This window comes from Gasterosteus aculeatus, chromosome 8 (assembly GCF_964276395.1).
Source record: "Gasterosteus aculeatus chromosome 8, fGasAcu3.hap1.1, whole genome shotgun sequence".
NCBI lineage: Eukaryota > Metazoa > Chordata > Actinopteri > Perciformes > Gasterosteidae > Gasterosteus > Gasterosteus aculeatus.
Window position 1 is genome coordinate 8,424,539 of NC_135695.1, and position 21,641 is coordinate 8,446,179.

The following is a 21,641-nucleotide window of genomic DNA, read 5'->3' on the forward strand; positions in this document are numbered from 1 at the left end:
AAAAACATATCCATTTAAACGTCTACATGAAGCCTGAAGAAATGCATGAACTCAATCATTAATTAAAGCTTCCAGCAGCGCTGAAAAGGCCCTTGAACGTTTGTGCACGTTTAGGGTGATGGCGGGACACAGGCTTGTGACCAGCAGCGTCTGTGATGACTGTGTATTGTTTAACCGAAGAGAGGGAATAAAAGAATTGGGATGTTAGGTCTGATTAGAAATAGGGCTTTTTGCCCTCCTTTTGTGTCTTTGGTCACAAATAGCTTCTTCAGTTTAATTTGGTTGCAAACTGTAACCTGCCTGCTAGATTCAGCCGCATCCCTCACAGCTTGCAGCTTTAAAAGACAAATGTGAGTTTGGTATCAATCTTCTCGTGTAAATCTCTACATGAAAACTAATAAATGGATTTTCCAAAATGTCGAGCCATTTCCTTAACCACATTAAAATTAAAAGATAAACATATAACTTTGCTGTTAGGGATGCTGCACTAAAAGTCTATCGTGCCTTCATCTGGTGAAGACTTGTATATCTGTGGGTTTTTTACATTTCAGGCCTGACTGAAGGCTTATTGTATTAACTGAGGGAATGTTTTCTAGGTTTATTGGTATTTAATTTCATGAGTGTCACTTTAACTGGGTTTGGCCGGCCCCACAGCAATTTTAACATCCTCTTGTATTTTGTTTGCTGTTTGCGTGTGATCAGTCCTTTTGTTATTCACTGACAAAATATCCTTTTATAAAGTTTATCACTGTCCATATCATTTTTTGTAGGATCAATTATTGAAATAAAAAAGCAAATTAATATATAACAATGTGTCATATTTATGTAAACTGACCACATCACCTGCCTGCTGTACAACCAAACCACCCAAACATTAAATTAGTCACTGTGGAGGTGTGTTGCCATCCGAGGACAGAAGAAGAAATACACGGCTCGTGTCTTAATCTGCCCAACACAGGATAGCAAGGACACGGAGACAGCGCTTTCACCACTGGGGGAAGTGAAAGGAGGCTGGGAGAAAAACTGTCAGTGTTGTAACACCATTTGATATTAAAAAAATGAATATACTGTAGGTCCGTTGAAAAACTTCCAAACAACTTTAGAAGGACATTGGCCTTGTTTGTTTTGTGTGATCTGGAGTGGGTTTCCTCAATAATTAGTTTTATTTGACTTCCTCTTGCTTGATAAAATGAATTACCATACATTCACTATTTTTAAAAATCCCCAACAACATCAGAATGTTTTAAGACAACTTCAGGTGCTTCAGAGAAACCTCCTTGGCACACGGTGCAGGAATGAAAAGCAGCTCTCTGGTTGAGGTTTTATCCAATGTTGAGTTGAACTTTAATCGTCAGTCACAAACAGCCAAATGGGAAAGCCAATTTCAGTTACCATCCATTGCTTGTCTCTAATGTGTTTTCACTCTGTAATTGTTTTGGGCTGAGTGCATGTGCATCCGCCATGGTGTTATTTTCTGCTGTCTGTAGTACACACACACACACACAACGTGCACACACCCAAACCGTGGTTGCAGTCCTTTAGAACCAGTCTTCCATGCTGGTGGACTCGCTTGACATCCATGTTTACCTTTTTACTTTAAGCATTTTTTTTGTGGTGATAATAAAATGTACAATCCCAAAGTGTGCGAACCCGGTGCCGGGAATCACCGTCTGCGTATGGCCCCTGTGGACAGGCCGGGTGCCTCAGTGGAAACTTGCCTCTGCTCTTCGTCCACTTCTAAACAGACGGCTGCTTACACACAGTCAGCCTGCACATCATAATAAACACACGGGGCCGAATGCCGTGTTTTCGCCCGGATGAGCTCCGTACTGGTGCGACAGAGGGATAGGGGGGCCGGTGATGATCACGACACGACACTCTATGTGACGTACATGCATTATGGCACTAATAATCTAGAACAAATTGTGATAATGCTTTTCACGCGTTTGTCCCGTGCCTCTATGGGCTTGCCCTTTTAGTGATTCTGGGATGTGATGTCAATGTCAAACTACACTGTTACTGGAATATGAACTTTGTACAGTGCTATGAAATGACTGTGATATGCGCTTCGCTCAACCAGCCAGAGCATGCATTCATCATGTGCCGGCATGTCTTAGCTGTCTTGCACTTCTCTCACTGAAATGCTGCTAATTAACCGATCGCAACAAAGACTGTATGCATTTCTTCTACTCACCATGTGGAAACATTGCACCTGTAATTAAACGCCATTGCAAAGTGAAAAGGATGTGGGAGTCTCATTTACTTGGCACAAGAAAGACATGCAGGTTTCGGCTTAGACATAATGATACATTTCATTCATTTAAAACCCTGCTACAGTTGTGGTCAAAAGTTTACATACACTTGTAAAGAACATAATGTCATGGCGCTCTTGAGTTTCCAGTTATTTCTACAAGTCTGTTTTTTCTCTGATAAAGTGATTGGAACTGATACTTCTTTGTCACAAAAAACATTAATGAAGTTTGGTTCTTTTATGACTTTATTGTGGGTTAACAGAAAAAGTGGCAAAATCTGTATATCTGCTAACAAACGCAGCTCTATGCATCCCTTAAGGGCTGGAAAAACTGGCCTTCGTTTTTCCTGCCAGGAGAAGGGCTGGAAGCCCTTACTTTGTGAAACCCCCCTACACATGCATTTGTACATAGTAAGTGTCTTTTGGTGCATGATGGTTGTCTTCTAACTGTGCACACTAAAAATCCACGTCAGATCCTAGAACAAGCAGGAGAAGAAGGCTGAACAGCCGGCAGGTGAAGATATCCAACAACCAAAATAAGAGTGAATATTGGACATTTGTCACTTTGATGAAAAGTCGAATGTTGCTTTTTGTTTCCGTAGGACAAAAAATTGTATTACGTATTCATGCGTATTTTCAGCTTGTTATTAAAGTGATCTGACGCCCTCCTCAAGTGATCAAAACCGGCTGCTTTACAGCTGAAAGACTTTCACATGTCGACGGTGCAGCCGAGTTAGAACTGGTCTGGGTCACATGAAAGCACCTCTCCACCGCCGCTCAGCGACTGGAACATTTCTGACGCTGAGTCACAGGTGTACTTTGATATCCTGACACTTTGTCACTATGTCTTCTGATAACCTGGTGCCAACGCCGCTCCCTCTAATCTCCTCGTCTAGGGTTGGATCTATCGTGGACCTTAATAATATCTCACGATCGTGCCTGTGTTTGTTGATGGGGGATCTATTCTCCCAGCAGCCCCCTAAAAACTACAAAGCTTTTTTTCCACCAGATCGAACTGTAGGCACTAACTCTTTGCTAAAAACGGTTAATTCCTTGACTGAGGCTTTGCCGACTGACTGATCAACAGGTTCGAGGTATTGGGTTACGCTCTCTAAGACAAAGTCATTGAGGTGCTGTTGAGATTAACATCTCGACCAAATTTAAAGATCTTTTTGTCCCAGAAATCACAAGTGAACTAAATACCAAGAAAGAACATTGAGCGTTTTAAACATACTGAGATCATGAGAGGATTGTGAAATAGTACATTTAACCCTGCCCACATTTTTCCCCAGTTGCCCATGGAGGTAAGAGGAAATTGCATCATCATATTTTTACAAACCTGGCACACGACGTCATCATATCCACACCCTGTGTGAGTAATTCATTGAACACTGTCCACGGTGTTGCAAAGGCAGGCTGTCGCTCACATGCTGGCTTTGTTTGGTGCATGTGTGTTTTTTGTTCTTTTCATTGCAGAGAATACTGTTTTCAAATGCTAAAATATGAGGAAAGTAAAAGCTTTTCGCTGTTCAATGCTTAGAGAACTGTTGATAGATTCAAAACAGAGCCGCTTCAATTTTACAAAATGCTCTTAATATGTAAAAGACAGAAAAAAAAAAAACCCAGAGGAAATAGAAAGAGGTCCCATTACCAGCTGCCTATACCTTCATTTTAGTAACAAGGACATTGTGTCTGCAACATACGTCACACTGTGACCTTTCAAAAAAATGTCAAGCCCGCAGGGTACCTACGGAAGTAATGCTGTTTAGTAACATCCTTCCAATGCCTCATGTGCTGAGAGTCCTACCAGGGAGAGCTGCTGTTGACACAGCGAGAGCCAATGACGTTAAGGCCGACCCCTCGCCGGCACAACCCACAACTTGGTCGGAGGGAGAAACTATAAAGTTCCCTGAAAAGTCAAGAGGGAGAAGGAGAGGAGATTGCAGCATGAGAGAAGAGAGCCGTACTTGTGTGTCATTCCAAAACATGGCGTTGACTGGCTGTACGACGCCAAAGGAGGCGCCCACAGAGATGAAGTAAGTTCCTATCATCTATCGATGAGCAGGATGCGGGTTCGTTATGAGGTTTAAAAAAGATTTTGCTTAGAATTGCAATAAAAGAGTAATGACTGATGGGTTTTTTTTTTCAAAGGAGGAAAAACTGGAGGAACAGAATTGGATTTCTTTTGAAGACTCACACTTCCAAGTCATTATTACATCTGAAGAAACGATCTTACAGGTAAGACCTCTTTATTTTGAGGATGAGGTCACATAAATCTGCAACTGTTTGTGCTTCGTATTTCTACAATATTTTAAAATATAATCTATAGCCTATTGACTTGTAATATTTTATTTCATTTTACTTTATTTGTTGTCCTTGCACAGCCTACCTATTATGAACACTTTATCTAATGTATCTAATGTTAATTTATTTGCATTTACGTTATTGTTTTAGTACTAAATAAACCCAACCATATCATAATGATTTAAATCTAAATAAAAAACATAATTGTAGCATTTACAAACTGTATAGTAAATTAATGGCAACTTTCTAGATGAATATCTAATTCATGCAATAAATTCAATGAAAAAGAGGTGTTCCTCTTGAGTTCTACTCTAATGCGTGATGTGTCTTCTCCCTTCAGGCCGACGGCTGATGACGTGCAGCAATGGGCGCAGTCGTTTGACAAACTCCTCGGCCATGAATGTAACTATCATTCACTGCATTACACAAGTGTCTCAAAGGTCGCACGGTTACTGTGTGCTAAATGAAAGCACTTTATTGGTTTATATAAAAGGAACCCGTAATGGCTTTTCACTTACTTTGCTTTACATTAATGAGCAAACAAAGTCCCTGGGCTTGTTTTACCCGCCGTGTCTTTAATGCGTCTTCTCCCCCTCCCCCTCTCCCTTCCACAGACGGGAAAAGGGTGTTTTGGGCCTTTCTGAAGACCGAGTTCTGCGAGGAGAACATTGAGTTTTGGACAGCCTGCGAGGATTTCAGGAACGTCACGTCGTCCAAGGCGCTGGCGTCCAAGGCCAACAGCATTTACGAGGAGTTCATCAGCAGTGAAGCTCCCAAAGAGGTAACCGCTGCCTTCACAGCATCGCCCGTTAATCAATGTAAAGCTGGCGGATTGATTTGATCACATTCTTTGTACTTCAAGTTGTACAAACACAAAGGGTATTCCTCATTCAAATTCAAAGGCTCATGATGGGCTTTTTCTTTGGTTACAGATAAACCTGGATTTCCACACAAAAAATACCATCGTCCAGAACCTCCGTGAGCCCACAGTGACCAGCTTCCTGGCAGCTGAGAGGAAAGTCTACAGCCTGATGGAGAACGACTCCTACCCGAGATTCATTAACTCCAAGCTCTACAAAGAAATGTGTGCCGCTGCCAGAGGGGAGGGCAGGCGCGTCGCGTCCTAGTCCAACTGGACACCCGCTCCTCCAGTCATTTGTTTACCACTGTGACAATGTGACCGGCCCGCTGATGGTACCGCCTTGGGATAATAATCCCAAATGCAAATCCTCAGCATAAACAACGCCGTAAAAATGCAGATAAGCATTTATTTATTTTTTCAGTGCTGAGAGCTGCGCAGGACGCGACCTGCTGATGAGGCACTGCGCGCAGATTTTCTTGCACCTTCGATTATTGTTACATTTTATATCTCGCTGTTGGAATTGAGGGCAGTGACGTGTTCCAGAAGAGAGTGTTGAAGCACAACTGTATGAGGACCCGTGATCACTGTCGAAACACTTTACTCTTTAACCGACGAAGCGTTTTGAATGTATTTATACGCTGACATCCACTTGAAGTCGTGCGTGAGCCTGGCTTTCACTGCCATGTTGCTCTTCTGGATTTGTTTGGATCTGTTTGCACAAAAAGTACAATTCTAACTTATAATAATAATACGTTGTGTATTTTACAGTGTATTTTCCATGACATAATGTGAAAATGTTGTGTTGTGAATATTGCTTGTGTTATATGTGAATTTAAGAGGCCAGGCAGCTGGACTGCTCAAGAAATAAAATATTTTTCAATTCCAAAATGCCTTTTTGTTGCATTCAATTCTGAATGAAATGCCAACATTTTAAATATCTTCAAGCATGGAAGATAATTCTCGCCATTTGAGAGCAGTGGCAAGCTTGGGGATTTTAAAGTTTCACCCACATTAAGGCTCTGGTTTTCTGGTGAAATGTCTACTTTACTGCTCAATACTAAACTGGTACTTTACTTAAAACCTGCATTAACAGATGTTGTTTTTTCCCCACTTGGCCGCAGTGGATCCAGTAAAACCCCCAAATTGGGATATATGCACCTTCAACATTGATGTTTGTAGTTAAACAGTTGCGTATTCGCGCGACGGCCAGATATGGCACAACATTAGCATCCCGTTTGTTGGCCACCTGGCAAAGCCACGTCCAATATTGCTCTCCAGCAATAAAACGACCCAAACATGGCTGCTGAACCAGCCGCTCTAACACGCTGTACAATGTAACTAAAGTACCGACTGAATACGAACCAATAAAAAGCCTGATTCCTTGTAAAGGACAATTATGTGTCACACTGTCATCACACATCTTGTTTGTTGATAAAGTGAAGTCATGTTTTTGTCTTGAATACCAAAACTTTAAATAGTTTAATTTGCTTGCCGTGCGCTTTAACCATTTGGTTTTACTAAGGTCAGACACGTCCCGATATAGATGTGGGAGGGGGACAACAACAAGAGCAACATTCCTCTTTTAGCAGTGAGCACCTTCGCAGACAGCAGACAGAACCGGATGCACGGGCGGCCCTCAGGTTAAAGGAGACGATTTGGGACCACACATGACATGTGAGGAAAGATGTTTGTGACTTACAAACGAACAATAATGACCCCAAAATGCTAATCGTCGCGGCTCTCCAGTCTGTGAGCGCCTTATAAGCGGCATTATATGGAGTGCGCTTATATTTCGCATAGCGAGGCGTGAAGCCCACAGGATTGAGACTACTGACCTCGGCGACCCCTGGACTTTTCTCCCAACACCACCATAAGGTTGACGTTTGTGGTTTGACTTGAAATGTCTCAATAGTCATTGTATGGGATGAAATGAAGTCTCCGCAGAATTAACCTTAGTAACATTTCCCTTAGAACCACAATCACATCGAAATGTCTTTAACTACTTTGGTTTATGACCAAATAACTGCATCACCATTAACCTCATTAACGGCCTCAGCTGTACTTCGTGTTTGTTGCTAATTAGCACGTTTTAGCTTTAAAACATGGTAAACCATAAAGACGACGATCATGGTAATCAATAGCACCGTCTTGGTGTCAGCATGAATTCCCCCTTAGCGAAGCCCACAAAACCTCACGTCTGAAAACAACTAGTTTAATCTCACCTAAACTAGACGGAGAGCATGGAAAGTCCACACATAAAGGCCACTGGGTGGAATTGAGCCAATGACCTTCCTGCTGTGAGAAAACAGTCGTGGTAAAGGAAAAAGTGAAATGCATATTTGTTATATTTTGGGTTACTTTTCTGACATTTTGATAGACTGATAAATGAATGCATTATTGTCGGCTGTGTTGAGGAACTGCTGCTTCAATGAGCCCGTAGTTGTTGTTGTGACAACAATCTGTACAAAAACTACCCGTGACCTTCAAAGTACGCACATGCAGAGCACATTCCAGCAAGCAGGCTATTTTTAAGACTGAATTCTTGGTTGTTTGTGTTGCTCCAATGAGGCGGCGGCGTTATTCATGATCACCCTGCTGAACTAGAACTGTCACCATGAGTACGTTTTGTTCGCTCCGCCACGAGCCACTAAGTCGGACACGTTCTGTTCTCTCGATCTCAAGGATGGTAGTAAAACCTGTGTTTCCATTAGTTGCTATGAAGGATCTTGGCAACAGATCAGAACCAAAGTACTTAAGGTGTGTATGTAAACAGACGAGCCAAAAATAGAAAAGCACCACGCTCTACTTCTCTACGCCGGTGACCTGACTGCGGATTCTCAGATGAGTGTCTGAAGTCAGCAGCGGTGGTTCCTTTGTGCGAAAGAACAACATTGTCCCAGTGGAAGCCATCCAAAAACAACAGTAGTCATTTCTCAATGACGCACACAGTCTTTGTGGGCTCTCGTCAGGTTAAATGGTTCGTAGCGGGTTCGATCGCTACATCGTTTTGTTTTAAATGTTTCACTTTGGTAATGTACTCTAAGTGTTAGCTCTGTTTTTCCTGTTTTACCAGCAGGTGGGGGCAAAGCTCTATCACTTAAGTGCGATTGCAGCAGGGATTCTTCTGTTGGAGGAATTTAGAAAGAAAGAAAAATCTGCAACGGAGATCAAAACGTGAAAAAATGTAAATTCTTTAAATCCATCTTGGAATTTGGTACATTTAAAACACAAATTCCCAACCATGTAGACATTTTATTATGAAAATAAGACAGAACATAATTTGAGCACATCATTCCTTCTATCATGCACTAGAGCTGATGGACACACATGACAGTCTCTCTGCTGCAGTGCTGTTCTTCATGTCCGGATGGTTCACCGCCTGCCCTCCGTGGTCAGTGACGCGAATATGACCGGCGATGAACAGGATCTGCAAGTGGCTCAGTGATGAAAGGGTGACTGCTGCTCTGGATGTGTGTGATTAGAGGCTGCTCTTTTGGAAGTGTGTTGTCGTAGTTCACTTGGCCTCCTGGGCTTTTTTGGCACTCTGTTTCTCCTTTGCCTGGCGAGAAATTAAATGTTTCTTTTAATTGTGATTACTTGATTGATTAAAAACACACCTAAAAACATTGCATGAACTAAATATTCATTAATGTCTTATTTATGAACTACGCATGGCTCGCTGATGAGACGTGTAGGTTTGCCCTCTAGTGGACAGAATAAACACTGCAGCTGAAATGCCATGACAATCAGGAAGACTGTCAGTTTGGACCAAAATCATCCATTATTTAGCTGTGGGTGTCGCTTGAAATGGCAAGATATCCCATTAAACAAAGTATGTTGAAGAAAGGCATCTGGAAGAAAAGCAAATACCTTCTCCACCAAAGGTATTAACTGTTGATACTCTGCCAGCGTCTTCAGCAGCTCCATGATGAAAGGAAGGTAGTTGTGCTTTCGCCGAATGTTTTCAATCTGTGAGAAAACAGCATGAATCCCACAAGTTTAGGGAAGCTGGGCGCGGCTGGAATTGAAAAGGCCGTAACACTGAGGTGACTGCAGTAAACACATTCAGAATGTGCTCATGGTCATTCAGCAGTTCTTTTTTCTACAGAGGAAAGAAAAAACCCGTGGGCTATTTTCTCCGACGTTCTAGAAACCCACCTTATATCTTTTAAGCTTCTGATTTTCCTCTTCAATAAGGAGCTGGTACTTGGCAATCTCGGACTGGATGGAGCTAAGAAACGTGCTGCTCTGGTCTGTGTCCATCGGCTCGTCCTGGGAACACAAGGGAAAAAAACTTCAGCGGGTCATAATTGCAACATTGATCACTGTTGGAGGAGTTCCACCTGCGCAAGGCTTGCTTCAAGCTATTACACGGACTCGTGAACAGCGTGACGGTCAGCTGGGTTAGGTAGGGGGAAACACTGGCTATTCAGTTGGATTGGTAAAACACAAGGCTTTCCCCGTGTTGAAATCTACGCCTTGTGTTTGCTGACCTCCGGTGGTGCTTCAGCTTACTGCAGTAGTGCTGATGTGCAGTCAGTACACCTCGGCACCACCGCTGACCATAGGTGTGGTCGGTTACGGGAGCAAGAGAAAACATGTCCTGCAACACCCTCCTGATGATGCTGGATGAGGCATGAGGTAGAACTAGACCACACCTTCAGACCAAAAACAGGTTAGTGAAACTAGCGTGTTGTGAAACATCCTTTGACCCCTCTCTAAATCAGGTTTTTGCATTTGTTCCGACATGTCAAATGATCCCTCTCCTTCCATTTGGAACAATCAATGTTGAGGATTCCGTCATTGGACTAGATTGAACTAAAAACGCAGAATCAGACAGTGCGTGTCAGTGCGTGTGTTGGTTAATATGACGTGACAAATAACATTAAAAAAAAAATCACCCCTTAAACGCACTTCTTGAGGACACCATGGTTACGTCCAACCAATGAAATCTGATGAATTCTGTATATTCTTTGGCTTTTCCGCTCACCTCAGTAAGCTGGGTCTGCAGCTCAGCGATTTTTCTCTCGTATATCATCTTTCTGTCTGACACAATGGCCATTAGGTTGAATCGGATCTCTCCTTCACTGTACCTGAGGAGGAAAATAATAGTTCTAATAAGTATAGAGCCTTAGATTAACAATCAGTTGTCTCACTGCTCATTGTCTTTAAAAAAAAAAAAAGGTGAAAGGGGAGTCATTCAAATTCGACCACCACTGGGACTAAAGCCATTCACTTCTCTATTCTTTTCTCGATGACAGGCCGAACTGCGCTGATCCAGTCGTCCTGGTTGCATGTACCTGGTGAGACACAGACAGGGACAAATAATACAGCCGGTGTCCGTAGATAAAGTAACCGCACGGTTCATCATCCTATAGGAGACAGTTAAAGGGCAAATGGGAAACAAACTGCAGCCCCACATAGGAGGACCTCTCACGGAGGGACACGACTTCCAACGCTGGCGCTGAGGCGTCTATTCGGCTTACCCAGGTCAATTGGTCCCTCGCGAAGTCCATCGAGCTCGTACAGCCTGCCGTTCACAGGAACGTAGCTCACAAAGTGAAATGCGTCCTCGTCCTTTGCTGACGACTTTGCATCAAATTCAAACATTTGCTGTCTGTAAATGCGGAATAACACAATCATAAGATTGAAATCAAGTATCACACGTACGATGGTTGATGCTGTGGTTTCTTCTATCATGAACAGAATGTTCCATTTAAAAATAGTCTTAAGCAGGTAGAGAAAGTGCTGCGCATCTCGAAACAAAATGGTCTTATTTTCCATTTATTACGTAAGGGAATCAGATGTGACCAACAAATGACCCAGCCAGATGCATTAGCACCAAATTGCCCAATCACAGGTAGAATGAGGGGCTAAAAATAGCATTAAGCCATTGAAACAGACGTTCTTCAGCCCGATATGATACGAGCAGGAGCTTACCTGGCAAAGCTGTTGTGAACTTGTCGGATCACTTCGGAGTTGCTGAGAGCCAAACCTTTCATCTGAGGAGAGGTGCAGGATTAGAAGGCTGACGGTGTATAACCCGTCTTAAAGATGCGGCGGCGTTATGAAAGGCTGGATGGAAGACATTATACATCCTCGTTTCTGGCAACATGCCATGCATTCAATTTGCTTTCCAGGAGTTGCAATGGCGATGATATTAACCGTACTAATTCAATCCTAGACTATATACAGATTATTATCAAGCAGTGAGTGACTCCTGCTTGTTTACCTGCCTAAACAAATAACTGGATTAGACAAAAAAAGATAAAAACAATACGAAAGAATCTTAGTCATTGCAGAAGTCTCTACTTGAAACTTTTCAAAATCTAAGAAGTTGAACATCACTTCACGCTTCATCTCTTGACAATTTGTGGTTCAGACAACTTAGTCATCAAGGTAAGAGGATGAAACCGTCAGGATTGCAAATGAAAAGGGGAAGTTGTGTATAACATTACAGCTCCAAAAAAGAAAGATCTGTTAACTTTGAGGATAAACGCTTAATTGAGTTGCAAGCCAGATACCGTTGGAATTTACGTTACAAATGAAAAAGTTCATAGTTTGATTAAAACCAATATTTACTGTGTTTTTTGAAATCAGGAGAAAAATACCGTAAACGTACAGCAGCGTCAAAACTCTGTGAAAACTCTCGAAATTCTGTCAGCGTGTCTCCAACCAACATGTCGGAGTGGAAGCAGTTGAGCAGAACGCTGACTATGGCCTGCGTAGCACAGGCGTTGTTAATGACCTGAACACACACACACACACACACACACAAAGACAACAATCAATGGGAGGAAGACGTTGATGCAATTATACGTCAAAAAGCCCACATTACACCCATAGTAACTGAACAATCAAACTGTAAAAAGTGGAATGCACAAATTGAAACTATCAGAATGAATCTTTCATTTCCTGCAATCTGCGTGTCTTAATATTGGCATGTGAATACTAATACATATAAAAAAGTGCTTTCTTCAAAGTGTTAAAAATATCAGAGTGAAGAGAAGCATCCTTGCACTTTGTTGTGGCCTTACAGTTATAGGCCCATTGAATCATGAAGCAAAGCAATTCATTATACAATCGTCTTTACTATTGTTATGATCAATTATGCTTTACAATTTCAGTTACCCATTAACAATCCCTAAGTTTGTAGGCAGAATCCTGCAAAATAACGCTGTCTTGATCTTAAAACAACTTATTTTATTTGAATCTACCTGTTTTGCAAAGAAGATTTGGTCGAGCCTGGAGTCCTGAACGATCGATCCGGCTGGCTCCTCTCCCGGCTGCCATTTGAACAGGAAAATCAACCCATGAACTGGCCTGAAACAGGGTGGATACGATGAAACAGGCCCGTCTTAAGAGGGAGCATGCAGCATATTGATACTAGAGTATTAACATACTTTAAGTTGTCAAAGTTCTCTGGCTCCATACTCCAGATTTCTTCAACCTGGGCGCCTTTGCAACCTGGCGAGGACAAATAAATAAAACATCACATGTATATTCATAGTTGGACAGCACATTTTTTAAGTAAGGTCTTCCAAAACCGTTGACTAAGCGGGCCGACTTTACGACAGGCACGTTGTCAGCAGGACAAACCACAACACATGTTGTGGGGATTTGTATTCACGCGCCGTTGTTTTGAACGCTGAGTAATGCTAGCTAGTTAGCTTGGCCAATTGAATTAGCCATGGCTGCCCAATTATTTCACCCAACTTCATGCAGAATGCATCGTTCTGGTAGTCTCACGCATTCTGTTTTCATGTGCATGCCATTTTATTGATTCAATGGTAGGAAATCAACGGAAGCTAATTTAGCTTCAAAGGAGGTATCTGGCTCGCGCTGTCTAATAGCCACGGCGTAACGTTGCTGAATGAGCAGAGCCAGCTAACGTCAGGACGGCTGTCACTCACCGAAACCCTTAATCAGCTCCGTGAACACGCCCGGGTCGCTCTCCATCAGACACCACTCTCCTGCGCTGCCGGCCATTATTTACAACGCTTTTTATTCAAACTACGGTGCACATACACAAGATGCTGATGCACTAGCTTAGCCGTGTCCGCTAGTCAAGCTAATTTCAGTGAAGCACTGTTGTGACGTCAACGCGATGGCGTACCACGTGAGCAGTGTGGGTGAGCACGTTTTAATGCGGAGCGTATCCCGGTAGAGAGTAATAGTTATTTGGCATTAATTACTTTAAACTTTTGGCAGCTAGCACCATTTTAGAGGCTACAAATAAACGTTTGGAAAGAGAAAAATTATATAATCAATTATGATCTCAAGATAATGTTCTTGACACAATACCCGCCCGCCTACAACAAACAGGGGTAAAAATGCAGCACTCTCACAGTAAAAAAACGCAAAGCGAGGGGAGGCTGACGGCAGACTTTCATTATGTTTTATTATTGACAGATTCTCGACAGTTTCTAGTTATTACACACATCCCAAATACCTTTACATGTATAACACCAACCGGCATCAAGCCTTGTTAGATTATTCATACACTCCAGTAAACCATTTAAAAATTCACAAAAGCTTAGCTTTTGCTAAAATTTCAGAAAGAAAAGCCATTTAAAATAGCTTCGACGAGATTAAAAAAAGATTTACATTTTTCATTTTATGAACATTTCTGAGTACAATCTAATTTGAATACACTTGCACATAAAAATGTGATAATCATACAAAAAAAGTAGTTATTGTAATACAATGAAATAAAAAGTTTTGAATTACACTGGCAATACCTCACAACCCAACAATGTTCACAGTTTGATGAAGCCTGATGCCGAGAGTGATCAGGTTTTTTTTTACATCCCCGCATGAATATGTATGTCTCATCAAGTATCAAATGCCCTTTGATAAATAAACAACACGCTCAAGCAATGTTCCACTTGTAGCGCGAAATCAAGCAAATATTTAATAAATACAGGATTGAAAAAAGCTACCAGAACGGTTAGTCATTTAGTGGACTCGAAGCGTCCGCTGCCCGAGCCGTCGGAGCTGGAGGAAGGACAGCATGGAGCACACTGTTCGATCAGGGGCAGCAACTTGCCCTGTTGATGCAGCTGTTTGGTATCAGAGCCCCCCCCAATGCAGTTTCCATTAATGAAAACTCTGGGCACCTGAACACACAAATCGGGTTACAACATTAGAGCTTGCAAAATAAATGAAGATCAAGTATCTCGTCTCAGATTTGATAGTCTACAACAGTGAGTCAGCACTGAAATGAAATAAAAGACTAAATTAAATGTGTAATGTTGAACCTCATGTTGATATTTTTAAATCTACTTTCATACCCCAGTCAGTGTCCTCAGTGTATATCAAACCAAATGTATGTACACAGGACATTTTGCTTGTCATAAAATTGTACTTATAAAGTCTTTAACAAAATATTCAAGTTATTACTTATAATTAATAATAATTTAAGGAATATATTTTCCACCATTAAACATAAATTGAACATAAATGCAGAGCTGCCAGAACCAACAGGCTGCAAAGTTACTTCAATGTCCGATAACTCGGATCACAGCAGGAGTCCCTTACCGTTCTGGCACCGGTCATCTGAGCTAAGGCCTCTTGAACTCTTCTCCCGTCACTGTGCTCATCCAGTTCCACCACTTTGTAGGACGCACCAATTTCTTCAAACACATTCTTGGCCATTTTGCAATAAGGACAGGTGGTCTTGGAAAATATCACAATGCAGTTCTGTGACACCATCTCCTGAACGCTCAGGCAAAAAGGAAAAAAAACATGTCATTAAATATCAGTGATTTACAGCAGAGGCAACATGTGTGTGAGCATCCATTTACCTTAACATACTGTACACAGGACGCGCTGGAGAGAGGCGGCGAGGACGTGAAGTTCCCCATCCTGAAGAAAGACAAATGACAAAATTGGAGCAGTTCAATGCATTTTGGTTTTACTGAAGTACATCTTGATCTATTTGAATCTACCTCGAAACACACTACAGGGACTAACACTCCAGAGTAGGTTGGCGCAATAACCTCCGAAAAGTGAAGCTATCGCAGGCAGAGACCATCTGAACGCTGATGATGAGCATTGAAATCATCTCTAACTGGAGGATGACTACTGGTCTGACAACACCCGTTTCCATTGTTACAGTCGTAACGTTAACTGGTTACACCACCGTCTCAAATGTGGCCGCTTGACTCCTTCCAAATGGCAGGCAACTGCAGCGAGGTCTATGAGCCAGGTAATCCGGGATTAGGAGCGCACATGCTCCTCACTGACGATCCAGATTAACTCAGACGCCAAACTACATTGGACATCTAGCGACGTCAAGACTGCACGACACTGTGGAAGAGAATTACTTGCCTCGACGTTATGCTACGTGATCTCCTAATTCTCATTATTTTTTTTACCCCACCTGATTCGCCTCCAAGTAACTTTTTATTTCAGTTTAATCCAAACGCGTGTAAAGTAACCGGTAGCGTGACGTCAGCTAACAACGACAGAACCCGGGCACGCCAGTGATCGATGTTGTCGTTTTAAACTAAAATAATTGATTGTAAATGGATCACACGCATGCCGAATTTGCTGGAGGAACCCATTGCACTGTGAAAGCTTAAAGGTGTTTGCGTTTGGCTCTTTAAGGCATATGACATTTAGAACGTTATGAGGTTCTTATGACAGGTTTTAGTTGAGTCTGGTTAAGGGTGACACCGCGTTAAAACACTGTGCTGTGAATGGAGACGCTCGTGTTAGTTGAGCCGTTTGTCCCGTAGTAACGCATTAGTATCGCATTACTAACGTCAACCCCGAATGCACTCCTTTATTCGCCTGTGAGGGTTTAGATAATAACGCAACTAAGAAGCAAGCTAACGTCAAGCTAGCCGGAATGACCTTCGGCAGCCGGTCCAAGCCGCCCTCGGGAGACATCCTGCTCGAGCAAACATGGAAAGAAAAGAAAGTATGGCTAAAAAACAATGGCGCCGGTGGCCCGGATGACACATGCGGTTAGTGCACCGACAGTTCTGGAGTCACACACCACCCGGGCGGCTGTTACTGTACGCTTGCGTTCGCTCCTCATTCAGTGTGTGCGGAAGGTGGAAGCCTACCTTACGACCACCGGAAACAGCTGTGACGTAGGCAGCGGTTTAAAATAAATAAATAAATAAAGTCAACAAAACAAACGTGAAGGAGTTTTAATCACGGTAATTTTTTTTTTTATCAGGGATAGCATTTGTCGTGCGAGCAAAACAAGAAATAGACTGGAGACTTTACTCAAAGCAACATGACAAAGCTTATTTGCAACAAGAGGATTCTGTCCTGTAGTTTAACGTGCACGGACCTATTTCTATTATATAGTCTCTAAGAGCATTTTTGATTGGTTATTAAGATGGAGGCGGCTCCTGTTTAGAACCCTCGGAGAGGGTCACGCCTCCCGTTGTTCATGAGTTCTTCATATCAGGATGTTTGCAAGATGTGTGCAAGATGATTTCATATGAGTGCTTGGCGCAGTTCTAGGTATGGACATGTTATTCTTAAAATGGGGAACAGGTGGTTCCTGTTGAACTGCATTTGACCCAGATTGCAACATGTTTGTGTGCTGGTGTTGTGATTTGAAATACATGTTGTTCGTGCAATCCAGCCTTTAAGCGGCCTTCACCTATTATTACTATGCATTTATAGTTCAAGTGTAATTGCATTCTAGCGTAAGCGTGCATGTTTAGATTTGAATACTCAACACATTTAAGGCTGAGCATTTCTCCAGACCAGCTCTGATTTGATAAATTGATAAGATTTGATAATAGTTACCCAACACACACATCAAATCATAGGAGGGGAGGGGGTTGCCATGGAGAAGGCCTTTTCCCCCAAATTGTGATGCCTGGACAGAGTACAGAGTAGGGGGGAACGGGTTGTCTGTCGGTGGTTCTGAAGTTGCAGCCTGATCTCCAAAACCTGTTTGTTAAAATGTATACGAAAATCTTGAACATACAAATTCGTAGTGATACATACGAAATAAATACAGACTGCAACTGATGACGTCACCCTATTCAAAGTGAATGGGGACCTGCACCCCGTAAACACACTTTGTGAAGTCTAACGATGTAAAATAAACGTGTTATGATTGCATTTTTAACGAGAAATCAATGTTAACTTGTAAGAATAGAATACTGACCCTAACCCCCTCAAAAAATCCAACATGGCGGAGAGACGTTCACTCAAGAATTCAACATGGTCCGCCATGTTGTTCACTCAAGGGGCGTGGTCAACCACCGCCAGTTCCTATGTATTGTTACAAATTTGTATGTTCAAGATTTTCGTATACATTTTTACGAACAGGTTTTGGAGATCACGTTGGAAGTTGCAGTTGGGAGTCGGTTGCAGGAGGTCCAAAAGGTACGAAGAGTGTGGGTTGTGAGAGACGTCTATTATGAGCAGTGTATTCATTTCAAATAAAGCACTTAAAATATATATTCTCGCCTGGCCATCTTGGCTTTTCCCAACAATTGCATCATTTGGGAAAGGATTTACACCATCAAAAAGCATCAATGGTTCTGCTTTGAAATCGGTTACACTCGACACAAATCCTGAAATGTTATGAAAGGCAGGGGAGAATAACGGGAGGGTTAAAATACCTGCTTCCAGAATTGATATACAAGATAAAAGACAAGGAGGATTGGTCCAACTGATCTCTACAGCCTCAGTTATTTTAGTCCGACTGGATGGAGCTTTAGCATCGAGCTGGAGTCTTCACCTCACCTTTTTCCCTCACATAAAGGGAGAAGGCTTCATCGAACCCACTGTGTGTGTGTGAGTGAGAAGGGGGCGCGGGGTGTATGGGTGTGTATAAGACCTGGGTTAAAGTAAGGATAAGCTTAAGGTTATGCTGGTAGCAGCTGGACTGCTGATGTGCAGAGGACACGGTGCAGTACTCTGGTGTGAAGACAGGAGGCAGACTCTGTTTGCTGTGCTCGCTGTTCAAACGTCCTTAAATGTGATGGGCAAAGGTTCCCTGATGTCAAATTCTTAAGCTGCCGACCATATGGACAAGCAATTTGTTTTTCTTAATGCTGTTTACATTCCAACTGATTGAATTTTTCAAAAATGCATTAAAGGAACTCACTATTATTTTGTATTTTTTTTTTTTACAGCAAATGCGCTACAACTCTTTTCACACTATTGTGTGCATTTGTTTGTCTAGGCGTGGTTTCATGAATTGTTTGGACAGTATTCATTCCGCACAGTGATAGTGAAGACTTAACTTTGTTATGCGGACATCCTCGTGTTGTAAATCATTATATTTGGGCTGATGTTTTTATTTAAGGTTAGGATATGGTTAAGGGTTAGGATTAGTCTGGAGCGTTAATGTTGAGGATAAGTCTCCAGGAAATGAATATAAGTTAATGTATTGCCCCCAAAAGTCATGAAAACCACCGTGTGTATATAGTAAACACTTTAACGTCTTTGAAGCCAGATCAAACCAAAATAACCTGAACTGGGGTTATTGTGCCTTCACCAAACACTACTAATAGGGCAAGTGAAAAAAGGAGTCCTTCTGGCCGGTCAAATGTTGCCATGTCAACGGTAAGCCTTTAATGACCTCTGAATGCAGGAACACATCATTAAATGATGTGTTCAAGAAAAAAAGAGACCAATTCCCAATTACTGGTCATTGTAGAGGAACCTTTAGTTCATTCTGTTTGGACACAACTGATTTGTATTATCTCTCTCTTACAGCAGTAGATAGACAAACATGAGGCACATACTAGAAGTATTACATCTGACAGGAAATGATAACCGACAAATACTCGCTACAAGAATCAAAAAACAAATCATATTTATTTAACATGTCAGGCACTGACAGAAAAGGTATATGCTCTCCCTCCTATAAATGTATATATTGTCCCCAAAAGTCATGAAAAGTCAACTGCGTGTGTGTGTTTATGTGTGTGTTGAGTAAACGCTTTAACATCTCAAAAGCACCTCTAGATCAAAGCACCACAGCCTGTACTGGGGTTATCATGCCTTCATCAAACGTTGCGCATGGGACAAGAGTAAAAATGAGTCCCACTGGCTCGTCAAATGTTGCCATGGCGACGGTAACCCCTCAATAACCTGTGAATGCATTCTTATCACTATTTTATGTAAATAGCAAAAAAAGACTAATTCGACATTACTGGTCGTGGCGGAGGCATATTTAGCTCACACAAGGCACATGCTGAATGGTCTTGCATCCAACATGAAATAATAACAAATAAGACACTCTTAAAAGTCACCAGAATTGTAAGAAAAATCAGTCAGTGTCAGGGAAATATGCACACTCTTCCCTCCATGTAAAAAAAAAGGTTGGTAATGAGGCATGGGAAAACATTTCAAGCCGCAATGAACTTCTGACATGTGGAAGGGAAATTCATTGACAAATTGTTGGTGGACAATGAGCATTTGTAATGCTGCTAGAACATCTATAGTCTCCAGATAGATGTACGCACCCACGTATACAGAATGATCACCGCACATTTAACATGCCGATACCTTGTGCAAATTGTTAATGTGGGATATTGAGAACACAGGTTGACAGCCCTACAAGTCGACCTATCAAGTCGGGACGATATCAGAGACTCTAATGTTATTCAGAAAATGTGGTTTGATGAGGAGGATTTATCTTTGCAAAAGACTCCACCGCCATTAGTGTGAGATATATTACACATCTCATCGGCATCAGTACTCTGATGCTTCACTTTGACAAATTAGAGACGAGCGCAGGGGGAGTTGTTGACATTGCTTCTTCTGGTTTAACATTTGTTTGGAATGCAAATCACAATGCGTTCATGGACATCGTTTATTTATGCCATTTATGTGTCTTGGTTCATGGATCGGAAACCTTCCCTGCTAAAAAAAAAAAGACTCTCACATCAAATTGTATCAGAAATTCAAACTCAAATCCTTCTGATATGTATTTTTTTTCTTTGGTGAAAGAAACGTACTCAAACACCTGGTACATGTGGGGAGGAGGGAACATTATCTAAGTATAGGGAACAGTCCACGTGTCCAGACATGCTCTTGTAATGGTTGTTATCATGAAAAGGGAGAGAAATAGTTGTGTGGAAGGAGATGCAGACTATCAGGCCGGCTCATCACAGCGTTAAGTGGGTGTGAATGTCAGATTGTCTGTTTAGGTAAAGATGTGGTTGGACACGGCTAACCCTAATCTAACGTCAGAAAGGTGTGTGTGTGGGGTGGGGGGGGTCCAGAAGCATCTAACAAGCACTAGAATATTTAAGAAATTTGCAAACACCTTTTTACGTGTGAAAAGTGAGACTGGTGAGCATGATTTCCCCACAATGTCTTACACTGGATGCTCTTCCTTTTTTCCTGTAGAGAAAAAAGTAAAACACAAATAGACACAAGACCGTATTTGTTGAAACATGTTTGGTTTTGGTTAGTTCTAAACACTCACACAGATTAGTGTTTTATACTAACTGGTCGATTGTGAATTATCTTTGTTGATCTTAGTGTGGCGTACCTCTAAAAAGATATCAAACCTTTTGATTTGGAACCAAACGGACAATGATGAACAATGAACGATGTTTTGATTAATTGCTCTGTTCTTTAAACTACATGGTGAAAATATGGAAGTTGAGAACATGAATTATTTAAAGTACAGAATGTGATGAGTCTTGAGTTGCTTTCTTTCGCCCTGCACATGCTTCTATTTTCTCTGTAGCTAGCACTTTCTGTAGGCCAGGCACCCCGATGCCGAAGACAATTCTTAATTGTAGTCTGCATTGATTAAAGAGTAGTTCTCTTGGCGTTGGCTTGATCGAGTGCCCTGGAGTTTCTGCTTAACAGGCAATTGTCAAAGTGCATAATAACTCATTTTTAGTCAGTTCGTCAATAAGCTAACGCTAAAATCTGTAGCACTTATCATGCGGATAAGCAAAGTGTGTGTCACTGGGATTTTTCACTCCATGTGAGTTTCTGTCAGGAAAGGAGCTGAGCTTCAGCCAGACTCGACAATCATTTTTGTGAAGAGAAATGTGTCAATAAGGGCCGAGTGCAGTCAGGAGGCCGGTGCTGATTCAAAACATGCTTAATACAAGGCCCAGAGGGTTCAAGACCGAGCCAAAATCATTGCAGGAGAAAGGTTCTCTTTTGTCAAAGGTTCACTTTATGCTCCTTTGGCAAGCTGGGAAAAAAACAGGCTTTTTTCTAACTGTATATTTTTCTTCTCTTGTGGCCAAAAATGTATTGATGCGG

At 41.9% G+C, this 21,641-nt stretch overlaps 3 protein-coding genes across 7 annotated transcripts; 1 reads left to right on the top strand and 2 right to left on the bottom strand.

Moving 5' to 3' along the window:
• The first annotated feature begins 4,049 nt into the window (after window positions 1-4,049).
• On the top strand, window positions 4,050-6,305 carry LOC120824399 (regulator of G-protein signaling 2). The gene is made up of 5 exons (XM_040185231.2): window positions 4,050-4,287; window positions 4,403-4,489; window positions 4,896-4,957; window positions 5,170-5,336; window positions 5,488-6,305. The coding sequence occupies exons 1-5, from the start codon at window positions 4,199-4,201 to the stop codon at window positions 5,680-5,682; spliced, it is 600 nt and encodes a 199-aa protein (XP_040041165.2). The 5' UTR covers window positions 4,050-4,198; the 3' UTR covers window positions 5,683-6,305.
• Window positions 6,306-8,649: 2,344 nt separating this feature from the next.
• uchl5 (ubiquitin carboxyl-terminal hydrolase L5) lies at window positions 8,650-13,573 on the bottom strand. Its single transcript, XM_040184884.2, has 11 exons — window positions 13,331-13,573; window positions 12,821-12,884; window positions 12,635-12,740; window positions 12,040-12,165; window positions 11,358-11,419; window positions 10,904-11,034; window positions 10,654-10,717; window positions 10,408-10,510; window positions 9,576-9,689; window positions 9,288-9,386; window positions 8,650-8,976 (listed from the first exon to the last, which is right to left on the bottom strand). The coding sequence occupies exons 1-11, from the start codon at window positions 13,404-13,406 to the stop codon at window positions 8,932-8,934; spliced, it is 990 nt and encodes a 329-aa protein (XP_040040818.1). The 5' UTR covers window positions 13,407-13,573; the 3' UTR covers window positions 8,650-8,931.
• Window positions 13,574-13,797: 224 nt separating this feature from the next.
• On the bottom strand, window positions 13,798-16,712 carry glrx2 (glutaredoxin 2). Of its 5 annotated transcripts, none has more exons than XM_040184966.2 (4): window positions 16,493-16,712; window positions 15,224-15,284; window positions 14,958-15,134; window positions 13,798-14,536 (listed from the first exon to the last, which is right to left on the bottom strand). In XM_040184966.2, exons 2-4 carry the CDS (start codon window positions 15,281-15,283, stop codon window positions 14,372-14,374), a joined length of 402 nt encoding a protein of 133 aa, XP_040040900.2. In that variant the 5' UTR covers window position 15,284; window positions 16,493-16,712; the 3' UTR covers window positions 13,798-14,371. The 5 variants fall into 5 exon arrangements, with proteins under 5 accessions (XP_040040900.2, XP_040040897.2, XP_040040899.2 ...); XM_040184963.2 differs by having other exon boundaries at window positions 16,278-16,699; XM_040184965.2 differs by having other exon boundaries at window positions 15,368-16,501.
• Window positions 16,713-21,641: the final 4,929 nt, after the last annotated feature.